At 55.6% G+C, this 25436-nt stretch overlaps 1 protein-coding gene across 3 annotated transcripts in view; it reads right to left on the minus strand.

The window, feature by feature from the left end:
- The window catches only part of LOC120759663 (syntaxin-binding protein 4-like), a 37865-nt gene extending 25062 nt beyond the window's left edge, over positions 1-12803 (minus strand). For all 3 annotated transcript variants that reach the window (XM_040079164.1, XM_040079162.1, XM_040079163.1), the window contains exons 1-4: positions 12698-12803; positions 6614-6709; positions 5778-5847; positions 4684-4758 (exon numbers count right to left, since the gene is read on the minus strand). In XM_040079164.1, the coding sequence (XP_039935098.1) occupies positions 4684-4758; positions 5778-5847; positions 6614-6709; positions 12698-12764 (308 nt within the window). In that variant the 5' untranslated portion in view covers positions 12765-12803. The remainder of the gene's footprint in view (positions 1-4683; positions 4759-5777; positions 5848-6613; positions 6710-12697) is intronic.
- Between the last annotated feature and the right edge of the window lie 12633 nt (positions 12804-25436).

A 25436-nucleotide genomic window follows, 5' to 3' on the forward strand; every position in this document is an offset into this window, starting at 1 on the left:
TCTGGACAGGCTGGAGAGGGGGAACCGTGCAAAATTCATAAAGCACAACAAGGCCAAATGCCTGGGTGAGGGCAATTCCAATCACCAATCCAGGCTGGGCAGAGAAGGAACAGAGAGCAGCCCTGGGGGAAGGATTTGGGGTGTTGGTGGGTGACAGCTGGACCTGCCCTGGCTGTGAGCACCCAGAAACCCCCCTGTGCTGGGCTGAGCCCCAGAGTGGGCAGCGGGAGGGGGGATTCTGCCCCTCTGCCCCCTCAGGTGAGAGCCCACCTGCAGAGCTGCCCCAGCCCTGGGGCCAACAGCAGCAGGACGTGGAGCTGCTGGAGAGAGTCCAGAGGAGCCCAAGGAGATGCTCCAGGGGCTGGAGCCAGGCTGGAAGAGCTGGGGGTGCTCACCTGGAGAGGAGAAGGCTCCAGGGAGAGCTCAGAGCCCCTGCCAGGGCCTAAAGGGGCTCCAGGAGAGCTGCAGAGGGGCTGGGGACAAGGGATGGAGGGACTGGACACAGGGAATGGCTTCCCACTGCCAGAGGGCAGGGCTGGATGGGAGATTGGGCAGGAATTGTTCCCTGGGAGGGTGGGCAGGGCCTGGCACAGGGTGCCCAGAGCAGCTGTGGCTGCCCCTGGATCCCTGGCAGTGCCCAAGGCCAGGCTGGACACTGGGGCTTGGAGCAGCCTGGGCTAGAGGAAGGTGTCCCTGCACATGGCAGGGGGTGGGATGGGATGAGATTTGAGGTCCCCTCCAACCCAAACCATTGAATCCTTTTTCCCTCTCTCTGGGTGGGATGGAAGCATTGCCAGGCACATCCCACTGCTCTGTGAAAGGCTGGGTGTTTTTCTCAAAGCCTTTGTCCCTGGCACACCCAGGCCTGCTGGGGTCAGGCCCAGCCCTCCCTGCCAGTTTAGCACCAGGTGCTCAGAGCAGCAATGCCATGGGCTGAGCTACCCCTGTCACAGGGCTGGCAGCACAGGAGCACGTCCTGCAGCTGCACCAGGCCAGGCATCAGCTCCAGCCACGGCCCCTCTGCTGGGAAAACCAGTGAGGACAGGACAGAACGGCCTGGGAAGAGATTCTGCCCCTTTCCTTGGGCCTGGACCTCAAGGCCTGGGGTCAGCTCTGGGCCCTCACAACACTGGGGGCTGGAGCGTGTCCAGGGCAGGGAACAGAGCTGGGGAAGGGGCTGGAGCACCAGGAGAGGCTGAGGGAGCTGGGAAAGGGGCTCAGCCTGGAGAAAAGGAGGCTCAGGGGGCCCTTGTGGCTCTGCACAGCTCCCTGACAGGAGGGGACAGCCGGGGGGGTCGGGCTCTGCTCCCAGGGAACAGGGACAGGACAAGGGGAAACGGCCTCAAGCTGTGCCAGGGGAGGTCAGGTTGGACATCAGGAGGAATTTTTTCATGGAAAAGGTGGTCAGGCCTTGGAAAGGGGCTGCCCAGAGCAGTGGTGGAGTCCCCACTGCTGGAGGTGTCCAAGGGACAACTGGACATGGCACTCAGTGCTCTGGGCTGGGAGATCAATCAGAGGTTGGATTCCATCCTGAAGATCTTTTCCAGCCTCAGTGATCCTGTGAGTCTGTGATTCTGTTCCACACTGCCAGGGCACTTGCAGAGAAGCAGCTTTTTCCTCCTGCTGGTTGTGTGAGCCCTGTTAATCCAACAGCCCCTGTTCCTGGGATGCTGGGGATGCATCTCGTGTGGAGACACAATGAATTACGTATTGTATCATGTCAGGACTCAGGTACAGCACAAACCGGCTCCTCCCAGTGATAAACCTGACAGACCAGGCTGATATCTGTGCAACGCAGAGAAACAAGGAACTATTGTAACTTTCACGCTGAGAATGAATAAACAATAATTATGACTATGCAATAAAATTATCCTCATTAGCTGAAGATGAGCACAGACAAAAATCAGATTTAAGTATCACCTAAACCTGGTGAGTCCAGCTCCAAACTGAATTCCCTGCTTTAAGCCCTGGCATTACTGCTGCTCTCTGACAGCCCAGCTGATGCGACAGGCCCAAAACATGCATCTGATACACGCCAGAGACTGAGTTCTATGAGAAGCACAGGTAATTTGGGCCTATAATTAACTCCAGGGACAAATAATAGCGTTTATGACTCAAATTCACCCGAGGCCAACCACAACAAAATGCTACTCAGCTGAGTCATTGGGAAAATTGGCAGGAGGGTTTGGATCCAAACCCAGAGCCGTGACGTTCCCTCCTGCAGTGCGCCTTCAGTGCTCTGGGTGAGGAAGGATCTGAAAACTGAATTTTCCCTGCCCTGTGCCCTCCTCAGCTCTCAGGTCTCGTGAGCTGCTTTGCTGGGCAGTGGGAAGGTGGGGAGCTGCCCACAGCTCATGGCATGGCCCCTCCACAGGCATCACCCCAGAGCTGCTGGCCCCTTTCCACCCAGCTGGCTGCTCACCCACGCTCAAGGACAGACTTAAAAGATAACAGGGCATCAATAAAAGACAAAACCAAGTAGGGAAACAAAAAAAAAAAAAAAAAAAAAAAAAAAAAAGTGGAGAGAAGAAAAATCCTTCTCCGTGTTCCCACAGCCCTTAATCCTGGAGATATGTATTCGTGTATTAAACAGTTTGCGAGATGATTATGTAAGTGAAATCTCTGCAAATCTTTTTGGGGAAAAAAAAAATAAATAAATAAACTGATTACTTCCCCCCTCTCCCTCTGGCTAACCTTTTGCAGATTTAGCAGATAACCAGCAGTGAACGGAAGACAAATAAATTGCTTAAAGTTTCATTGCCCTGCCGGCCTGCCCCAGCTCCCTGCAGGGCGACGGCCGGCAGCGGGGGGGCCGGAGCCACGCGTGCGTGTGCTCTAGGAAACATCTGCTGCAATTTGGGATGGCAGGAGCCACTTGGAGATGCACCAACAGCTTGAAACACATCAGGGTGGAAGCACAAAACCTGTGCTTGGGGCTCTGGCTGAGAAACCAAGTGTTTCCCGGAGCAAGTCCTGCTGCTGCTGGACACGGGGATCCCAGCCGAGCTGTGGGATCCCAACCCTCCTGCTGGGAGAGAGCGGCAGGTGCCCACTGGCACTTGGCCCCCCAAGGGGACTGCTGTGTGTGACCCAGAGCTGCATCCCGAGCATCCCTACTTGGAGCAAAGGGTCGCTGGTGGCCTACTTGCTTCACCCAGCACTTCCCCAGAGCTGCTGAAGGACTTGCACTTAATGTAATAACGAGACGCTATTTCCCTGGGAAGAGGGTGGCTAAAAGCAGCCCGTCATTAATAGCAAATAATTCTTCCAGCAGTGTATTGCTGTGTCAGAATTAGCCTCACGCCTGTCATTACAGCACTCTCACTCCTCTGCCAAGGCAGGAACAGCGGCTGATGGATAAGGAATGAATCCATCATCTCCAGCACTAACGGGATGTGGCTGCATTGAGCAAGGGACTCTGACCTGCAGCCACCCACAGGCAGAGCAAAGCCCCAGCGCCAGGAACCTGACGGCCCACAGCCACACCCTGCCAAATCCCACCCTCGTTCCTCTGCTTCCTGCAGCGCCTCAGCTTCCCAGGCCCTGTTTCTGTCAAGGGGAGAGGATGTGCCAGCACACTGTGCCAGCTCTCCCGTGGGACGCCAGCAGAGACTCCACTAAACCATACCTTGGATCCCACAGCTCTGCCCTCTCTCATGGCACCATCATTGTCCCATGCAGCTTAAATCCAGTCAAGACAAGACTGAACTCTTTCCTTCTCCTTCCAAACCCTCTGAGTCCCTCCAGAGAGAGCAAGGTTTTCTGGGGAACAACAAGGGGACAGGTTTCAGGGAGAAACTTCTCATCCTCCCTGAGAAGGAGGAAACCTCTGGGGAAGGAAGGCCTTAACTCAATGTGTCCTGCCAGAAAGGAAAGGGAGGATGCTGCTGTCCCTGTACATCTTCATCCAGAGCTCTGTGCAGGATGTGCTCAAACACCACACAGCAGAGCTGAGGGAGCCAAGACTGGAGCAGTTCTGCTCCTCCCTGGGGAAACACCTATGGAAATCTGCCCAGTGCTGAAATGCTGAAATGTCCCACAGACCCTGCACAGGCAGGGCTGGAGCTAGGAGCCACCAGCTCTGGAACGTCCTCAGATCCCACATAGGCAGCTGGAGCTGGGAGCCACCAGCTTTGGAACGTCCTCAGATCCCACACAGGCAGGGCTGGAGCTGGGAGCCACCAGCTTTGGAATGTCCTCAGATCCCACACAGGCAGGGCTGGAGCTGGGAGCCACCAGCTTTGGAACATCCTCAGATCCCACACAGGCAGGGCTGGAGCTGGGAGCCACCAGCTTTGGAATGTCCTCAGATCCCACACAGGCAGGGCTGGAGCTGGGATCCACCAGCTTTGGAATGTCCTCAGATCCCACACAGGCAGGGCTGGAGCTGGGATCCACCAGCTTTGGAACGTCCTCAGATCCCACACAGGCAGGGCTGGAGCTGGGAGCCACCAGCTTTGGAATGTCCTCAGATCCCACACAGGCAGGGCTGGAGCTGGGAGCCACCAGCTTTGCTTCCCTTCCATTACAGCTCCATTGAATTCCCACCAGTGCACAGTTATCGAAGACCCCTGGCCACCTCCACCTTCCCCGTGGGCTTTGAGCCTGATTTGCCCCAAGGCTCTCCAGCTGTGGTGCCAAGGAGTGCCACAACCCCCCTTCCCAGTGTGCCATGTCCCTTACCTGGCATCGTCGTCGCGGGCTATCAGAAGGCGCATGTGGCTGGTGGCCGACGCCGTCCTCAGGATGTCCACGGCCCTGGAACACAAGGACCATGACACGTCAACCCCAGCTTCCAGTGGTGCTCCACTGCTCTCACCCTGCTCCCCTCAAAGCTGGGCAGAGACCCCCGAGCTGGGCAAACCCTGCCAGCAGCCGGGGCTTTGGAGCAGCCCTGCTCCCTGCCCTGGCAGTGGGGCTGAGGGCAGCCAAGACGTATCCTGACTTTCCCTCTTCTGCAGTAAGTGAGAAGCCCCCGGTAACAAAACCCAGAAGACGCCTGTGGTGATGAGCAAATCCTCCGACACAGCCTGTGGCAGGGGGCTGGAATGAGGTGGTCTTTAACATCCCTCCCAACCCACACCGTTCCATGATTCTGTCATTCCCAGCCTGGGGAAGTCTCCATCCCAGGGACAGCCATTTTCTGGGTCCCCTGTACAAGTACCGCCGGCAGCTAGGGCAGTTGCTGGGAGCCAGGCACATCCTCCCACAGCCACAGAGATGTTCTCGTGGACATCACCAAACCCAGCTGCTCTGGGGCTTTAGCATCAGGACCAGCTCCTCGTGGTGCTCCTCATCCAGGCCCGGCACCCCGTGCAGGAATGCGAGGCAGGCAATAGGACAGCACCGTGTTCACTGGGAAAGGAGAGCCCTCAAAGCATTGGTGGAGCTGGTAATTGTTCTCTTCGTGGGGAGCTGAGGGGCTGGATGGTGGCTCCAGAAGGAATTGCCTGCATGGAGCAGCACTGTCAGGCACCAGCTAATCTCCTGTGCTGGAAACTGCAGGACGTGCTGGGAAGCTGCAGCTGATGCAGTGGAGGTGCCAGGAGCTGCGTAAAACCCAGGATTTTGTGAAATGTCTGAGTATCTCAGATACAGTTTGGGCTCACTGGTCTATTTTTATATAGAATCTTTCTGCCCGATAATTTCCGAGCTGGCTCTTGGGAACAGCACACGGAGTGATGCCCTGGTGACCTCCACACACCCCACAGCCTAAACCGCCTCACAGAGTCACACAAAAGCAACAGGAATGGAAAATTTCCATTTGGATGTGATACCTCTCGCTTGTCACCCCAATTAGGGAATCTCCATTGACCTCCAGGATCTGGTCTCCCGGCTGCAGGCGCCCTAGAAAAGAAAACTAATGGGTAGAAACTGTGGAAAATACAGCTTGAAGGGACTGAGAGAGGCTGGGTAGTTCCTCCCTGTGCCCAGAGACAGGATGCAAAATTCATTGGTCGTTCCAGAGATGCTCGTCTGACCTGTTTTTCCAGATGTCCATAAATGAAGTTTCTGCAACCTCCCGGAACAACCTGTGCCAATGTCCCAGCACTTCCTCTGCTCTAGGAAGTTGCAAAAGTAAATACTGAAAACTGCAATAAAGCTTTTGCTTAATTCACTTTGAGGTCAAGTAGTTCAGTTCGAGGTCAGGCAGAAAACCACAAGAGGCACTTCCACCTGTTCTGGATTTATTTTCCTTTATTGGATGGGAAAATTATGTAACAGACGGGGGAAAAAATTATCTTTTTATCTGAAGTTGTAAAAAGTGAGCTCTGCAGACCCCTAATACCTACTTAGCTGAATATATTCAGAACGAAATCAGTGACCCAGAGCAGAGGTGAGTTTGCAAAAGGATCCCCGGTTGTTTTGGGGCCACAGGGAGGTGGAAAAGGACAGGAAAGTTCTTGTGTGTCACAGGTGGGTCGTGCTCTACACACGCAAAACAGACACTGAGAAGCAAGTCCAAGGCTACTGTCAGATGTTAGAACAACTGCCACACTAAAAAAAATACTCCCAACCACTGGAAAATCTCCAAGCAAGCACCCAAAATATCTAATAAGGGATGAAAGAAATGTGTGAAATGAATACCCTCAATCTGGGCTGTTCCACTCACCGTCGGCGTAAGCAACACCCCCTGGAAGGATCCTCTTGACATAAACTCCATATTCTTCTCCCGTGAGCTCCTTGATGCCACCAATGACCTTAATGCCTAGAGGAAAAATACAGCCTGTGACACACGGGCAGGAGAGCCAGAGCTCACACCAGCCATGTCTGAGGGATGCAGCCCCAACCCTGCACTCACAGAATCATGGAATGGTTTGGGTGGGAAGAGACCTTAAAGCCCATCTCATTCCACCCCCTGCCATGGCAGGGACACCTTCCACTGTCCCAGGGTGCTCCAAGCCCCAGTGTCCAACCTGGCCTTGGGCACTGCCAGGGATCCAGGGGCAGCCACAGCTGCTCTGGGCACCCTGTGCCAGGCCCTGCCCACCCTCCCAGGGAACAATTCCTGCCCAATCTCCCATCCAGCCCTGCCCTCTGGCACTGGAAGCCATTCCCTGTGTCCTGTCCCTCCATCCCTTGTCCCCAGTCCCTCTGCAGCTCTCCTGGAGCCCCTTTAGGCCCTGGCAGGGGCTCTGAGCTCTCCCTGGAGCCTTCTCCTCTCCAGGTGAGCACCCCCAGCTCTCCCAGCCTGGCTCCAGAGCAGAGGGGCTCCAGCTCCTGGAGCACCTCCATGGCCTCCTCTGGACTCTCTCCAGCAGCTCCAGGTTCATCACTGGTGGGAAAGGATCTACTCCTGCCGCAGATCAGAACATTCCTGGTGACAAGTTTTTCTTGCAGGAGATTCTTTCCCTGTGCAACCTGGACAAGCCCCAGGGCCATCACAGTGGTGGGGATATCTCTGCTCACCTGCCAGGCCCCACCAGCGCCTCAGCCTTTGGCACAGCCCCTCTCCGGGGGTGGCCACTTCAGTCAGAATGTGGCCTGGGGGGAGCAGCTGAGGCAGGAGCATGGAGCTGACCCCTGTTTGATCCCAGAACAGCTCGGGTGCCCTGCAGCACTTTGGCACAGGAGCTCCTGCTCCTCACAGCCACCCTCGGGCCACCGGGCTGGTCCCTGTGGCCAGCGTAAGCTGGCTGGCAGGAAAAGGTCCAAGAGACTTATTTATCCAGGGCTTGTTAAGTCCTACTTCGAAGATCCAGGCTGTGGACAGAAGGATTAAAAGCCTGGCTTTAATTAACAAATCTCTCCCCAGAGCCGCCGGTCAGGCATTTTGCTGCTCCGGACAGGAGGGCAGGCTGGGGACAGGCAGTGCCACCGAGAGGTCCTGGGCTGCAAGAAACACCTCCCTCGGAGAAACAGGGCACAGCTGCTCCCCCAAACCACGGGAACCCTTTCTGAAAGAGGCGCGAAGGAAGAGGATCCTGGATCAGGATTTCTCAGGGCACAGCACCGTTTCCATCCCTGTCTCCCTTCCTTTTGTAACCCAAGCTCTGCTCTCAGGCCCCTCACAGTTTCCATCTGCCTCTAGGGAAAGACTTCGTCTCTCAAGTCACCTTATATTAAATTAGATTCAAACTAAATTATTACAGTTTCCCAGTTAATTTCTATGTGCACCAATTGCTGCTTTTCCCAAGCTTCAAGTTGCAGCCCTGTCTGAGTGCTGGAGTTTATTCCTTGAGCTTAATGCATTAACCAGGCACTTGTGAGGAGCTATTTTACTGCTGGAACAGGGAACTCACAGCAGAACACCTCAGGAATGGGCACTAATATTTTCTTCATTGCATTATAAAAGAAATTCACTCAAATTGGAAATATTGCACACAGAAAAGTACCTATAAGCAGCACGAGCCTCACCAAGGTGTGGGTGAGGTCAGGCACCGCGGCACAAAAGTGGGGAGGAGATGCTGTGGGACATAAGTAAAACCTGCTGATGGCCAGGGACGCTCAGCTGGAAATTGCTCTGCTCAGCGTGGAGCCAGGGGATCTCTGTGCTGGGCTCTGCAGAGACACCCCAGGGAACAGGGGCACCCCAGGGATGGGCTTGAGGAGCCTCGGCAAGAGGGGCCCTGCAGAGGCAAGGGCCCATCTGTTCCCCTGGATGGGGAAGAGACTGGAAGTCCAGCCAGGCCAAGGGGATGGCTCAGGAGTTCATCCTACATCTTTCTTCACACTGTAACACGAAGGATTTTGGAATGATGAAGCCCATCAGGCAAATAATATAAAAATCTGCACCTTGCAGAGGCTCAGCCCAGCATCCCCCAGCAGCCCAGCGTGGGACCGGCGCCTGTGCCGAGGTATCAAATCAATAATGACTCATTTCCCTTTTGTGTCTGCAAATCAACTGTAGTAATGCCTTAATATAGCTGAAGTATCTCCAAATCCTCCTTTATCCCCAACGATGTCATGAGAAAATCCGATCTTGTTATTAAAATCGGAGATTACTCACAGTATTGCTCCAGACATACTCAAACTTGGATGGGGAGGAAAAATCCCTGAGTTTTAACTCCCTTGTTGGGAAAGCAGCTGGAAGCTGCCAAGCTCTGCTCACTACTCACACCCATCACCTCACCAAGAAGGTGCTCTGGGTGCTAGTCCTGCCCCCCAAAATCCACTGGAGAGTCCCCAGTGGAGCAGGGGGGAGGAGGAAGGAGGGCTCACCCCTTCTGGGGCTCAGAACACACCAGGGGACAGCAGGTGACTGATGGCAGCAAACCTGAATCATCCAGGACTATGGTGGCAGCCTTCCTGGGATGGTATTTTTTAATGTATTTTATAAACATTGACTTCAATCAAATTTCTATTTGGGACCCAGTGTAAGTAAATAACGGCTCTTTAATTATCACAGCATCAAAGTCCCAGTATAATGCTTATTAAGTCATACTTAGGGCCAGATAATCTAGCCTATTTTGGATCCCTCTATTTAATCTTTCCTTTCTGGCAAAGGTCCTGGAGCTGATGCCCATGTCCCTGTTTTTCCCTCTTTTGCAGAACAAAGTTTGCCAGGAAAACTCCAGATAGACTTCGAGGTAAGACTGACCAAGTCTGTGTTTTCTTTAGACTCTAAATGATCCTATAAATTTCTCCAAGACCCTCAAGCTTCTCTGGTGCCTCTAATCCCGCTCCCACTAATGCCAGAGTCGCAGTTCTCAGGCTATGATCTCACCTGCTCCTGGATCCTGTCCCACAGGTCAGGGGGCGTCCTGGCTAATCTGGTTGTTTAGTCCAACTGGGATCATCCGGGGCACATCCTGACCCCACCGGCTGCCAGGCTGGGCACGGAGAGGGGCTGCCTGCTCTGTGCCTAAGCTGGCAATGTTCAATTACATTTCCCTTAATCCCTCTGTTGATCTTGCGGCCCCCGCCAGCTTTTTCTGTCTGGAGGAAGGGACAGATTGGAGGTGAATCACTCGCTGCCCTGTCCTAAGCAGATGAAGGTCAAGATAATGGGATCTCAGTGTTCTGAGAAATGCTCCTTAATCAGCACTTCCCTTTGATGGCTATTCTTTAATTCGAGGTTCAGGCTTGAGCAGCTTCCAGGTAACCCCTTTGAACTTCTGCTGAGGTTCACATGTGGGTTTCCACCTAAAGCCACAGAACAACAAACCCATGGCCAAACGCTGACCTGGCACCCAGCAGTGAAGGTGCTGCAAAGAAGCTGCTGGGACAACACTGCATCCTACCTGGGATAACACCTGCATTCTACCTGGGATAACACCTGCATCCTACCTGGGATAACACTGCATCCTACCTGGGATAACACTGCATTCTACCTGGGATAGCACTGCATCCTACCTGGGATAACACTGCATCCTACCTGGGATAACACTGCATCCTACCTGGGATAACACTGCATCCTACCTGGGATAACACCTGCATTCTACCTGGGATAACACTGCATCCTACCTGGGATAACACCTGCATTCTACCTGGGATAACACCTCATCCTACCTGGGATAACACCTGCATCCTACCTGGGATAGCACTGCATCCTACCTGGGATAACACCTCATCCTACCTGGGATAACACTGCATCCTACCTGGGATAACACTGCATCCTACCTGGGATAACACCTGCATCGTACCTGGGATAACACCTGCATCCTACCTGGGATAACACTGCATCCTACCTGGGATAACACTGCATCCTACCTGGGATAACACCTGCATCCTACCTGGGATAACACCTGCATTCTACCTGGGATAACACTGCATCCTACCTGGGATAACACTGCATCCTACCTGGGATAACACTGCATCCTACCTGGGATAACACCTGCATTCTACCTGGGATAACACTGCATCCTACCTGGGATAACACTGCATCCTACCTGGGATAACACCTGCATCCTACCTGGGATAACACCTGCATTCTACCTGGGATAACACTGCATCCTACCTGGGATAACACTGCATCCTACCTGGGATAACACTGCATCCTACCTGGGATAACACCTCATCCTACCTGGGATAACACCTCATCCTACCTGGGAAACTGGTGGGATAATACCTGCATCCAGCCTGAGAAACTCAGGGAGGCACTTTCTTGTCCCAGATAAACCTACTCCGAGCAGCTGCACCTCTGGCAGACACAAGGGTTCTGTAAGCACCAGTCATCAGAGAGGGATGATTGAGCTGCCAGAGGGCAGGGATGGATGGGACATTGAGCAGGAATTGTTCCCTGGGAGGGTGGGCAGGCCCTGGCACAGGGTGCCCAGAGCAGCTGTGGCTGCCCCTGGATCCCTGGAAGTGTCCAAGGCCAGGCTGGACAAAGCTTGGAGCAGCCTGGGATAGTGGAAGGTGTCCCTGCCCGTGGCAGGGGATGCAGTGAGATGAGCTTTGAGGTCCCTTCTAAATGGTCCCAAACCATTCCATGATTTCTGGAGGATGATTGCTCATCCTGATTGTTTCAAGCCCCATAGGAGAGGCCGAAGCCAGCTGTTGATGGCATTAGGAAATCCACATTATTGTAGCTTCCTCCAGCACATCACAGTTTGCTGTAGAGGTTCTGCTAGACCCTGCAAATACCTTCTGGCCACAATCTGGGGGAAAGGAGAGGAACTGGAACCCAGCGAAGCGGCTCACTAAGGGCTGCCACATTGTCACTTCTTCCAGAGGTCAGTGATGGCCCCATCAGGCTTTTCTGGGCCTCCTCCTTTAACGAGCTAATCTAACCCAGCAGCTGAAATCCCATCAACTCAACCAAATCCACCTCTGGACATTCAAATATCTTATTCACCAAGTAGAGACACTTCTCTGAGCTCCCATGAGCCTCATGACTGGGGGAAGAGTCAGCAAAGCCATCCCCCCATGACAGAAAGTCCTGTTACCTCAGAGCTGGAAACAGCTAATAATTAATCCATCATTAATCTCAGGTCTCAGGAAATCTGAACTTCTATCTCTGGTGACCCCTCAAGAGTTGTCCCAAGTGGTCATTCAGGGGTCTCACCAAGAGGTCACCAGCTGCACTCACAATTAAGGATTAGGGGAGAGATTGTGAAATCCTGATGCAGGATCACAGATTTTTATAAAGTCCATGGCAGAGCACCCCTGGATACACAGAGGTCAGAAGAAATGCTGTGCTGGATCCCTCTGGGCTGAGTGTCATGAACCTGGGACTTCCTCACGTTCTCATGGACGTGACCTTTTCTTTTTCCTTCTCTTCCACGCTTTGAAGTTCACAGCGCTGTGGAAGGACACCTGACTCACCCAGTGCTCATTCCCCTCCCCGTGGGCCAAACTTTCCAAACCCAGCTCATGCATCCCAGGCCCCAGGAGTGCTGCAGGAAGCGCCTTCCATTTCCTGTTGGGATGGATTTCTTGGGGCGAAATCTGCAGAGGGGCAGGGAAGTGCTGGAGACTCTATTTATTTGTTCATTTAGCATTTTAATTGATTGAATCCAGAAAATTCTGAAAGGACCTTGCCCCTCATCCCGCTCAGGGAAGGGGTTGTGGCCCCGGGCTCCTGCACAGCTCCCAGCACTGGCTCCTCACCATTACCATGGAATTAGCTGCGATTTTGATGTTCATGTCGCAGCTGCAAAAGGTGCAAAAGGCGCTCGACACTGGTGGGTACAAGACAAAGGAAGCAGCGAGACACCAGACTTCACACAGGAAGGCAAATCCTGGCACAGCCTCTGGGGACTGGGGGGATGTTTGGGGTATCCCAGCCCGCCCTGCTGTCGCTGGTACTCACCCAGCCCGTTTGCACACTCGTAGAAGTCAAAGCAGTGCACGGTTCGATCCATCCCGTACGGTCCCATAAGTGTCCTGGGGGAGGCAAGAGGAGCTGTCACAGGCCAAGAAGAACAGAGGCACAGGTGCACAGGCAGCACACGCAGGGGGACATTGTCCCTTCCACCCTGCACGGGCACTGCAGACGCCCAGGCTGAGCGACAGCCCCACCACTGCACCCACACGGGCAAAACTCAGCCCCCAGCCAGCCCCCCCGAGGTTCACACAGATAAATGAGAGAATATGTGCAGGGCTGAACATCATCCTCCCCACCCAGCAAATCTGCTGGACCTGTCTGTGATTCATTACCACAGATTATCGGGGCTGGACAGCTGTGCGGCTCCCGGGAAATGAGATCAGAGCCCGGAGCCGTGTTCTGGGAATAAAGCAGTTTCACAAACACAGGCAGCCTGTGATGAGGACAGCCGGGCACAATCCACTCTCAAGGTTTTTATGCAGGCAGAGGGTCTAGAAAAGGGGATGCAAGAGCCGCTCCAAGTCCTGCCTGGTCTGGTGGGAGCTTCTCATCACAAGCCAGAGTGGGTAGAAGAGCATCACACACCTGAGATTCCTCCGAGCCAAGTAACTCCCCAAAACACCTCACAGTCTCCCCCTAAATACCCAAGGTCCCAAATGAAAGACCCCAAAACCACTCTGCCCCAATCACAGATGCCAGACTCCAAACCTGGGACCACCAGCACTTTTCCTTGGGCTCCTTAGGATGGATGAACCTTGATCTGAGAAACCCTGACCCACATGTGCCAGGTGGGAAACCAGCGGTGAGGAGGTACCAAAACACTCCCCAGCACTTAAGCTGAAAGAGAAAAGGTGTTTCCCAATCGATATCAGCTCCCAGATCTGAACATGGATGAGGAGGAACAACACGGTGGGAAACAAGAGGCTGCTCCAAATCCAGCGGGAGGCAGGATAAGAATAACCTGCAGGGATTTACCAGGAATCCAAAATAAAATATTGAGCTATACAGCAAAGCCAGTAACTTCCACCTCTAAGATTCGGACTGGAAGCATTTTCTCCCTGTTAAAAAATGCCCCTGCTTGCTATCCTTGCACTGTACTGAAGACTGAACAAACAACTGGCCACATCTGGCTATTGAACAACGGAGCTCAAAGGCATCCCAGGAAGGCAGAGCAGCCCCGGGCCCAGGCTGGTTCCATCCATCCCGATCCATCCCGATCAATCCCGATCAATCCCGATCCATCCCAATCCCCAACCCAGGATTTTCAGGGTATTTCCAGTAAATCACCGAGGAAATTCCCGGGCGCGCCCGGGCGCTCAGGACGGGTTGGAAGGCGCCATACGGACGCAGTTTCAGCGGAGCAGATGCCTCCTCGATACCGTCAGCTCTTCTCATCATCCCCCTGCCATCAACTCTTCTCATCAGCCCCACTCGGAGGCACGGCTGAGAGCAGCCCCGAGCTCTGCCAATGCCAGCGGCGCGGAGAACCCAACCAGCGACGGTGTTCCTGCAATCCCTGCCTCCCACCCCTGCTCCTGAAGAACCACGGGGAAGAACCTTGGCTGGAAGCAGAAGCATTTCCACCCCAGCAGGGGAGGTTACCTGCTGATGATGATGGCTCCCTTGTAAAGGACAGACACCACGGGCATCTTGCCGCCGGCGGCAGCCCGGCCCTGCCAGGCACCGGCCGCTCTGATTTGGCAGGAATCCGTTAAAGCGATGGGGGTGGAAAATGGGAAAAAAAAATAAAAAAGAAAAGGGGGAGGTCGGAGGGCATCACGTGGTCTCCCCGTATGCATGTTAATTCCACCCAACATTAACACAGATCAGCTCAAAAGATCTCCAACTTTAGATTAAAGCTGACGCAAGCCGGAGCCAGCGCTGTCCATCCGAGCGCCTTCCCAAAGGGCCCCGAGCAGGGCCGGCCCCTCAGCCTCGGCACTACGGGAATCACTCGGGATGTTTGATGGGAATGGCCCCTCCAGGGATGAAGGGCAGCGTTTGGTGTGGGGTGTGTGCAGCCAGCATCCCTAAAAGATTAAAATCCATAGCAAAGCTTTGGAAGCAGTAACAGACTGTGGCATTTAGGGGGTTGGGGTTGATGTTGATTTTTTTTTTTTTCTTTCAGCATCTTTTCCAGCCCTCTGTTGTTTCCTTCTTAATGCAGAGCAAGTTCAGCTGTCCCCCTGTCTGCTGGGAGGTCAGGAGCCTGATGTGCCTTTGAACAGCCTCTTCCATCCCTATCTTGGTGCCACCATACAGCTGGAGAAGCAGCAGGACCCCTGGCTTGTGGGATGAAGTGATGGAGGGATGAAAAAAGATTATCCGAGGTTTGCCAGTGAATGGGAATGGACCAGAAGAGCCCACCTTGGGACGTGGCAGGAGCAGGGTCACGATCCTGGGGGAGAAGATCTGGTGACCTTTCCTGAGAAGGGAAACGTGCTGCCCTGGACCTGCAGGAGGACTTGGGTCCTGCATCCCAACCAGCCCTGGAGGACATCTGAGGTCACAGGGAAGCTCTTGGCCCTGCCTCCATCCCTGGTGTCCTCCTGGTGCTGTTCCCACAGCGTCTCCGCAGGCTCCTGGCCAGGCCCCATTAGTGGCCCTTGCCCTCATTAGCGGAGCACTGACTGCAGCCGCTGTGGACGTGCCTGCCCGGCACTGCCACTCCTTGCCAAACCATCCCTTGAGCCCAAGCTGCTGGATACTGCTGCTACCACGTGTGAACAACTGATTTTATCAGCTGGAGCTTCCCCAGTGGCCTCGTGTGAAGCCTCGCTGGGCAAATGCAGGGTGCTTCAAAACAATGACAAATTGGAAAAGTCCTCCTGCATTTTGTCTTTTTTTTTTTTTTTTTTTTAAATTGCTTTCATTTGAGGACATTCAGATGACATATAAAATCTGAGTTGATTTGACCTTCAGGTGGCCAAAACTTTTCTGAAAATTAAATTATCTGGCTAAAAAATTGGGTAATTAATGCCAACTAGACAAGCGTAGATGCATCTGGTGGTAGATACATCGTGTACACCCCAGCACGGTGAGATGTGCCCACACCTGATTCATGCCCTTGTCAAGGCTTTGGCCGAACCAGACCAAGCACCAGGGGTGGTACCTGGGCCCATCTCCAATTCTGTTGGATGCTGCAGCCTTCAAGATCCTCACAAACCTGCCCATGCCCTCAGCAACCCAACAGGAGGAGATGCTCTTTCTCCTGGAATCCCACAGAAAATGACCGGGGTGTGGAGAGCCAAAAATTAAGGCAGGAGGTTCCAACACCTGATGACCACCAGCTCTGGCTCTCAGTGACTCGTTCAAGGCTGGCCAGGCAGTTTTGTGGCAGAACATGCACAGAAATTCAGCGCTGGGCTGTGGGACCCTCCCCCTGTGCCTGTTCCACACCACGGCAGAGTTCCCCGAGGGCAGGAGAGTCCTGGCACCGAGCCCAGTTTGGGGTGACCTTTTTGGGAGCCCCTCACCCAGCAGCCTCCTGCCACTCACACCCAGGATCACACTCCGAGACCTCTGATGCATCAATAACCATCCTGGTCACAGGATGAGACGTTTCCATCCCACCACCAAAATACCACACACAATTCCGAGATCCTCTGGGACTCTGCTGATGCATTGTCACACAATTACTGCCCTGATCCACAGGCCAGAGTCTTGGCTGGAATAAATCAGGGATGCTGAAGGGAAGGGGCTGCACAAGCACCGGAGGCAATGCAAGAGGATAAGGTTGAAGCACTGGCACAGGGTGCCCAGAGAAGATGTGGCTGCCCTATCCCTGGAAATCTGCCAGGCCAGGTTGGAAGGGGTCCATCCCCATGACAGGGATGGAATAAGATGACCTTTAAGGTCCCCTTCCAACTGAAGCCATTCTGTAGCTCTGTGATAAGGACCAGTTTCAGAGGGGCTCCAGGAAAGCTCACTAGAGTCAGGCCAACCCAAAACTTGCAGGAAAATGGGAAAATTTTCCCGCCTGGCACTTCAGTAATTCACCCACCCTGATCTCTGCATCTCAGGGAGCAATTTCTACGCTCAGGGTTAAACAGAGGTGTTTGGGGTTCAGCAGCTCTGACATGAAGTCCTTCACCTGCCCAAGGCTGGGATTCCTGCTCCTTCCCATCGGGTGGGATGTTGCAATAAACCACACGCTTGTCCACAAGCTGCTAAAAGAAATGAAAAACCAAATCCAAGAGGCCCTCAGGGAAGAGGAGCAGCGCTCAGCTTCCAACTTTCTCTGCAAACACTCAGGTCCTCAGTTCCATCATCCAAAACACACACCAACCCTGGCAAAAGCACCAGACACTGCTGCTCTTCCTGTTCATTAACACATCTCTTACCAGAGGAAGTTTCAACAGAAACAATTCGGAGGATTTTCAGTGGTTTAAAACCCGGAATCACATTCAGGAAGGATTTCTAAGCCCCCTATGATCTACCCGGGGGTACCAGGCCTAATTTGTATAACCAGTGTCGAAGGCAAAGGGCCTGTGCTGTGTGCTCAAGATCCTTACGGAGCTGGGACCCAGCTGAGCAGCTCTGAGTCAATCCAAGATTCTTATCCCAGGGAGCTGCTGGTGAGACTTTGGATTTTTAAATAAATGAGAGAACAGGAGGAGTGTGAATTAAGAACAAAGTAACCCCCTGGGACCGGACAGCAGATAAGCACACGCTTCACTTGTTTGTCCACTTTCTCATTGACTGCTAGAAAAATGAGTTTAAAATTCATTGAAAAATGATCTTTTTTCCAATGGAAAATTATTTCTGCTTAAAATATATATATTTTAATAGCAGGTGAGTGAAACTGTATAAGTCAGCTTTACTTAACACTGCCATTTATAATGCAGGGATGGGTGAAACTGTAAATAGAATCGAAATAAGTCTTGGAGCAGGAGCATAGAGCTAAAAATGCTGGGTCAGCACAAGTCAGGTGCATTTCCAGTATATTTTTCTGAGAGAGCACGAAGAGGAAAGTGTAGGAGAGTGAAACTGGGAGTGCTGGGGAGAGGCACAGAAACCACTGCCAAGGGCAAGCAGTGGAGAAGGTGGTGGTGGTGGTGGGTTCAGGTTTCAGAAAGAAAAGAGGGGAAGAGAATGGCTGAAACGAGTACAACCAATAATAAAGTTATGATAAAAAATACCTCAGGTCTGCCCTTATCCTTCCTACCCAGACAACAAGCAAACAGAGCTGGGAACTGCAGGACCACAAAGGGAGAGATGGGTTTAATGTCACTGGGAGCGTGGGCAACACGTCCAGCAGCAAATGCAAAAATCCCACGGGAAGACATCACTCAAGGCTCATCTCTGATGAAACACCCTTCCCTTTGGAACTGAGGGCTCAGCGAGTTCTCCCCCAGCCAAAGAGCCCTTCACAGCCTGGCTGCTCGGGTGGGGTGTCCTGGGCAGCCCAAAATGTTATTGTGTTCCATAATATTGTATGCCATCATATTGTATGCCATAATATTGTATTCCATAATATTGTGTTCCATATCTAGCTGTGCCCAAAAGCTGTGTTCTTGAACCAAGATATGAGGTCACCTCCAGGCCCTGTTAAGGCCATACAAGAAATGGAACTGTCATCTCCTCAGTTATTCCACCCCAGCATCGAGGCTAAAGCCAGGAACAGGGAGTGGGAACAGCTGAGCCCAGACATGGCCAGACCCCAGAGCAGCATCCCTGGGTGATCCCAGTGAGCCAGCCAGGATCACATCATTCCAAAAAGGAAAGGAAAGAGAAGGGAATGCTGACAGCAGCACCCCTGAGCCCGCAGGGAGCCTCTGTGCCTGGCTGAGCGGAGGAGCAGGGTCCAAGTAGGTTTGTGTGGGTGGGAATTAGAGGTGGAAGACATCCTGCAGTGGCAGGGAGATCTGTCAGAGGCCTCTCGGCTCCGGAAAGCAGCATTAAGAAGGTTGGAGGTGGGAGGGCTTGCCCCAGCAGGGCACTGGGTCACGGTCTCTGCCATCCTCCCACTGGCTGCGGCAGCGGGAGCCACGGGCTGCCCAGGCAGCAGCAGCAGCAGCAGCATGGGAGCATTATTGAGTGAGTTCATTTCATGACACAACAGAATCAGCGTAGGCCGCAGAGGCTTTTACATCTGATTAGAAATTGGAAAAATGCAACTGTGCTGCTCGCAGGATCAGCTACAAAGCGTTGGGGATAAATCAAAAAATCCATCAGCTGCTCTGGAGCTGGGAAGGAGCTGCCCACGGTCCCAGTGCAGCCCACGGCGTTCTCATAATAACACCCATGGAGTCACTGCAGATGAGCTCAGGAGATCAGAGATGCTCACAGACAAGTCTGAACAGAAGAGGCAACAAACAGTCATGGAATACCAGGTCGGAAAGGACCTCAAGGAGCGCTTGGTGCAACCTTCCTTGTCAAAAGTACGGCCCAGACAAGACAGCCCAGCACCCTGCCTTGCTGAAATTTGAAAGTCTCCAACACTGGGGGATGCACCACTGTCCTGGGGAAGTGATTCCAGGGGCTGATTGTTCCCATTATGAAAAGTTTTCCTCTCGTGTCCAGCTGGAACCACCCCAGGAATAACTTGCACCCAAAGGAACTGCAGTGCCAAAATTACCGGTGAAGGAAGCGGGCAGGTCCTACAGGGAGCACTCAGGGATGGGCAATCCCGTGCTCCCACCCCAGCCCTGGGCTCAGCATCTCCCTGGGCACCCACCTGCAGGTGGGCAGAGGTGGCAGCAGGTGCAGCCAGCCCTGCAGGGGTGCTCATCCCCACGGGCAGGGCTGCCAACCATCCCACATCCCTGTGCCCACACCCCACGGGCTCTTTCCTCCTGCCAAGGACCATTGTCGGCCTCAGTACTCCTTCAATCCCTTCCTCTGCAGAGGTCACGGGGTGGCTCCTGGGGAGGTTTCACCCTCCCCACCCCTCCTGCTGGTGGACCACCGCTCACTCCCACCTGAGGCAAGATGGACAGGTGAGGAGTATTTGATGGCTGGGCAGTTTTCCAGTGCTTGTTCTGCTGGAGGAGGGTGTCTCCACCTGAGGCTGATGCACATTCCCACTCCTCAGGGAGGAAGGTCCCTCCTCACAGGACATCTGCACCAGCAGGCCACCAAGACCTCGGGCAGGTAGAGATGCCACCTCTCACTGCTGGCCAGGCTTTTCTGTTCTTCAACCCCTTTTATCACCCTCCTCTCAACCTCATCCCTATTTCCAAAGTCCTTCTCAGCCAGTGCCCTCTTCAGCATGAGGGGCTCATCCCAATGAACCTTTGCTGTGCCAAAGTCAGATCTCTGCTGCTCATCACCCTCACCCCAGGCAGAGGGGGGGCTTGCAGGAGGAAGCTGATGCCACCTGACAACTATGCATGAAGTCAAGAACGGTGAAGCATTTTCTGGAGGTTCTTCTTGCCCAGGGAGGAGATGGTCAGTCCATGGGCACCTGCCTGGCAGAGCTGCTCTTGCAGGCTGCTGTGGCCTGGAGAGGTTAAACCACAACGAGGGCTCGCAGGTCTTTTCCAATGGACATCAACACACAGCTCGTCCTGTGCTGCTCCAAGAGGTTTTGGTTGGGGGAAAGGCAACAATAACCTCTTCAATTAGCCTGCCTTGCAGTAATTAGGAGAGACCGTTTAAGGTAGAAGGGAGGTCAGGCTTGGTCTGCCAGAAGTTTTTAGGAAAGGTGTTTATGCCAGAGCCCAGCTGAACATCCCCCAACATCTGCCCCAGCCCGACCCTTGGATGCACCTACATCCACAACACAAACACAGTCACACGGGAAAGCTCAAACAGGCCCCTTCACCTTCACCACAGCAGCTCCAAGGTGTCGTAACATCTCTCCCACAAGGAAGCCTTCCTTCTTCCTCCTCCTCCTCACCTCCCATCAGGTGGGTGATCTGCTACTCTGCCCAGGGACTGGTCCCGTGGCCCCACTTTGGGTGTCAACTGCTGCGAAGGGTTAACAGGATTATAAACCTCCCTGCCTGCCTAAATCCCCTGGGCTGTGGGATTGGACTGGTTATAAACTTATTAACAGGGGCTGGTGGGGGCTGCAGGACCTGCTCTGCCGGCCTGGCCACCCTCTGTCCACCCTGCACTGATGGGAGAAAACCTGAGAACCACAGCAGGAAATTCACCCAAATGAACCCACAAAAATAGAGGGGGAAAGAGAGAGGGGAGGGAAACGACTGCGTGTGGAAAGATGGGAAAATCACATTTTTTTGGGAAAGATTTCAGAACATGTTTCTGAACTGGACGTGCAGCTCTTGAGAAGAGCCTTGACCTATCCTTGAGCTGCAAACACCCCCGTGCTCCAACCCAGACCCTGGCACAAGCCATAAACAGGCAGCAACAATAATTCCGAGAGGACTGGTGGCGGTGCCAGGCCAGCCTCGCACCCGGCCACGCCTGGTGGGGAGCCGGCAGCGGCTCCAAAGCCCCTGGAGCACACAGAGCGTGGTCCAGCCGCAACACCCGCCCGGCGCTTCAGGGCTGTTTTATTTCCTACTGGCTCTGGCAAAGCTCCCGCACAGAAGCCACCGCTGCCAAACTTGCTCAGAGCTTCCAGCAGCCACTCTCCAGGAGAGCCCTGCGGGCTCGCACCGGCACCACCACCGGGAGAAACCGGGGATGAGGGGTGGACCACTGCTCCAAAACCGGGGATGAGGGATGGGCCGCTGCTCCAAAACCGGGGACGAGGGATGGGCCACTGCTCCAAAACTGGGGATGAGGGATGGGCCACTGCTCCAAAACCGGGGATGAGGGATGGACCACTGCTCCAAAACCGGGGATGAGGGATGGACCACTGCTCCAAAACCGGGGATGAGGGATGGGCCGCTGCTCCAAAACCGGGGATGAGGGATGGGCCGCTGCTCCAAAACCGGGGATGAGGGATGGGCCGCTGCTCCAAAACCGGGGATGAGGGATGGGCCACTGCTCCAAAACCGGGGACGAGGGATGGACCACTGCTCCAAAACCGGGGATGAGGGATGGGCCGCTGCTCCAAAACTGGGGATGAGGGATGGACCACTGCTCCAAAACCGGGGATGAGGGATGGGCCGCTGCTCCAAAACTGGGGATGAGGGATGGACCACTGCTCCAAAACTGGGGATGAGGGATGGACCACTGCTCCAAAACCGGGGATGAGGGATGGGCTGCTGCTCCAGCCGCGGCAGTCACCACCCCCCACCCTGATGCTGTCGGGCGAGGTTCTGCTGACGGCTCGCATTTATTTATCAAATTCCTATTTCAAACTCCAAAATTAATCTTTTAATCAGCGGCAGAGCGGGGTCATTCTTATGGGAGTGCCGGGGAGGTGTTATCTCCCTGCCATCTGCTCGCCATCCTCCGCCGTGTCCCGGCGGGGCCGGCAGACAGCCGGACACCAGCCAGCACATCTGGCAGCCGCCACATGTGGGGGACGGTCCCCCTGACCACCCCGTCCTTCCAAACCAAACGCAGCCCAGTGGACAAAGCCGAGGGAAGGTTCTACCCAAAATTCCAGCGTCTCAGCAGATTTGTGAGGTAGAAAATGGGGTTTGAGCGGGGCCGTTGGGCCGGGGATGCCCAGGGGCCCTCAGTGCGGTGACGGGGCTGCTCCCGCACGCACCCCACGGCCCCACAGCAGCAGCACCCACCCGGCAGCGCTGCCCCAAACACAGCCACGCGGTCACGCCTGTCCTGCACCACCTCCTTCCGTCCGGCAACTGATTCTGCCTTTTCTGCGCGCAAAAGCAGAGGAGGAGCCCCAACACAGCGACTCGAGCCACCGTGTGCGCCGCGGCCACCCCGGGGTGCTGCCCGCGCCATCCTGCCGGGGGCAGCGGCCCCGCAGCCCCCCAGCCCTCGCTCCAATGACCTACTTCAGCCGGAGATGGATCATGGCCCTGCTGCCTCCAGCGTGCCCCGGGCTCCTGCTCTCGGCCGGGGAGAAGTCCGTGTCCGGCCAGCCCGAGAAAGCCTCCGCCAAGCCTCAGGGTGGTCCGAGGCCCCGGCGGGGCCCACGCCGGCTCTGGCTCCGGCCCACTGACCCCCAGCTAATCGGCTAAAGCCGCACGCCCTGAGCCCTGGCCCCGGGCAGAGCCGCGCTGCCGCCGGCTCTCTCTGCCCTACATAGACATCTGCAGCTGTCACCTCCCGTCCCCTCCGCACCAGCGCCGGGACACGGCCCTTTGGGGAGGTTTTGGCAAAGGGGAGAGCCCAGCACCAGGACTGCGGCAGGAGCACCCATAAACCGCTCGCAGAGGCCGTAGGTGCTTCCCCAGTTGCTGCCTGGAAGATAAATCCGCTCTCCCGCCCTGGCTGATGCCGGCCTCACCCCGCGGGTGCTGTGGGACCCCCAGCAGGCCCTGCCCCCGAGGGAGGCCGGAATGAACCGAACGCAGCCCCGCCGAAAGGCGCGGGGTCACGGAACGCGCCCATCCCCGCAGAGCGGATCCAAGGCTCCGAGGGATGCCCGTGCTCGTGCCCGTGCCCGTGCATCCCGCCCCGCTCACCAGTAGATGAGGGAGAGCCCATCGAAGCGCTCCAGGGGCCGGCCAGGGGGCTGCAGGTAGGACATCATCCGGGGCCCCCGGGCCCTCAGCGCTGTGGCGGCCGGCTCCTGCCGCCCGGGGCCATGGGCTCGGAGCGCCAGCGGCCGGCGGGGCTGCCCGCCTCGGCTCCCTGGCACGGCTCCCCGCCCCAGCGGCCGCACCTAATCCCGGGCGGGCGAGCATGTGATCGCCCCTCTGCCGGCCCCCCAGCTAAAGCCTGCCCGGGCTGCGGGACCCGCGCTGCGGCCGGATCCAGCCAGCGCCGGGGCCGGGAGCCACGGCCACCGCGGGACCGCCGGGGCAGCCAGCAGTGTCCCATCGGCCGTGCGCCACCGTCACCCATTCCGTAAACCGAGTGTTCGTTCTGGCACAAGGACCCCTTCAGCCCCGAGCGGCGAGCCCCTCCTTCACCCTGCACTCGCAGCGGCTGCTAATGATGGTTACAATCATTAATGATGGTTGTAATCCATGGTTAACCTGCCACCACAAATAATTTAAAGACAATTGTATGCGTCTCTGACCTGCGCTAAGCCTGGGCTGTGGCAGCACTCGGGGCTCCTCTTCTCCCTGGCCACTGGAGGATAATATTATATGTATATATAATATTATATATATAAGTATATTATTTAATATGGGGCAACAAGCCTTGCTTTTGGGTGTTTTCCTCCCCTGTTTAAGGTTTTCTGATTCTACCCCAATAACCAAACTATCCTTTAGACTCTCAGGACAGCCCTGGGAGTGAGCGCTGGTGGGCAGATGGAAACTGTTTGAAGTGGGGCTTTATCCTGGAATGTGAATTATCCCAGAGCAATGGGGCCACAGCCAGCCCAGTCATGTCTGTCCATGCCCACCTGTGTGTGGGATGGATGGACAGCATGATGGATAGACAGGCCCTGATTTGGGGTGATGGAAAAGTCCCAAATGAGCATCAACCCACTCCATTTTGTGTATTTAATTTCTCCCTCTCGCCATCAGTTATGATCCCAGGGCAGCAGCTGGGACCCGGGGATTAGGTGAGACCTGGGGATTATGAAATGCATCTGTCTGCATCCACCGTGGCCTGAGAAAGCCGCCGGCCTCACCAGGGCCAGGTCCTGTGCTCATTGCTCCCCCCAGCTCCAGGTTATGCTGGGACATGAAATCATGGGATATCCTGAGTGGGAAGGGTCCATTGGGATCATCCAGTCCGACTCCTGGCCCTGCACAGACACCCAACAATCCCACCCTGTGCATCCCTGGCAGCGCTGTCCAAATGCTCCTGGAGCTCCGGCAGCCTCGGGGCCGTGCCCATTCCCTGGGGAGCCTGGGCAGTGCCAGCACCCTCTGGGGGAGAACCTTTCCCTGATCTCCAGCATGACCCTTCCTGGCACAGCTTCATGTCATTGCTTCAGGACGGGACACTTGGGGACGAGCCGAGGAAAACCCTGAGCAGCAGAGGCGATGGTGACCTGTGTGTGCAGCCCCATCCTGCGGGCGCCGGGCCCGGCAGGCTCGGGAACACAGCGGCGGCTGGCGGCATCTCCTGTGACACGGATCGGGACACCTGGGTCCCTGGGGTGATTGCAGCCGCCCCGGCCCCTGTCACCCACGCTGTGACGAAGAGCAGGGAGGGCCCGGGCGAGCCCCGCGGCACCGGCAGCCGCCCAGGAGGCCGGGCCGTGCTCCGGGCGCTGCCCGAGGGCGCTGCTCCCGGGACAAGGCGGGGAGGGAAGGCTGATCCCGCTCGGCATCCTTTGCGAGTGACTGTGCAGGAGGTGCCGCTGCCAAAATCCTTTTCACCTGTCGCCTCCCAGCCCGGTGACAGGTCCCCCGAGGAGGCACCGTCCTCCGCCCACGACGGCCGCCACCGCCTTATCCCGACCCCCCTCTTGCTCTGCTTTAGGGCCGGCCCCCCGAGGCACTCAGCCCAGGACCCCCATCCATCGGGGCACCGCACGGTGCGTTCGGGGCGCGTTAGGGGCGCACGCCGTCCCGGGCCCAGCGATGCCGAGGGGTGCCGGTGTGGGGAGAGCCTCCCGCTCCCCGGGCTGTCGCAAGGGGAGCCCGGGCGGTGCTGGCTCTGAGTCCCGGGACCGGTTTGTGCCGCCGGGAGAGGACGGGCGCTGGCTTCGCCGAAACCGCGGGGAGCGGGCGGGCGCGGGGTGCGGGGTGCCGCGGCTCGGGGCAGGGCCGGCCTCTCCCAGTCTCACCGGTCGGGATTGTCTGAGGCAGTGTCACCCCGCTCC

Source organism: Hirundo rustica, chromosome 15 (assembly GCF_015227805.2).
Source record: "Hirundo rustica isolate bHirRus1 chromosome 15, bHirRus1.pri.v3, whole genome shotgun sequence".
NCBI lineage: Eukaryota > Metazoa > Chordata > Aves > Passeriformes > Hirundinidae > Hirundo > Hirundo rustica.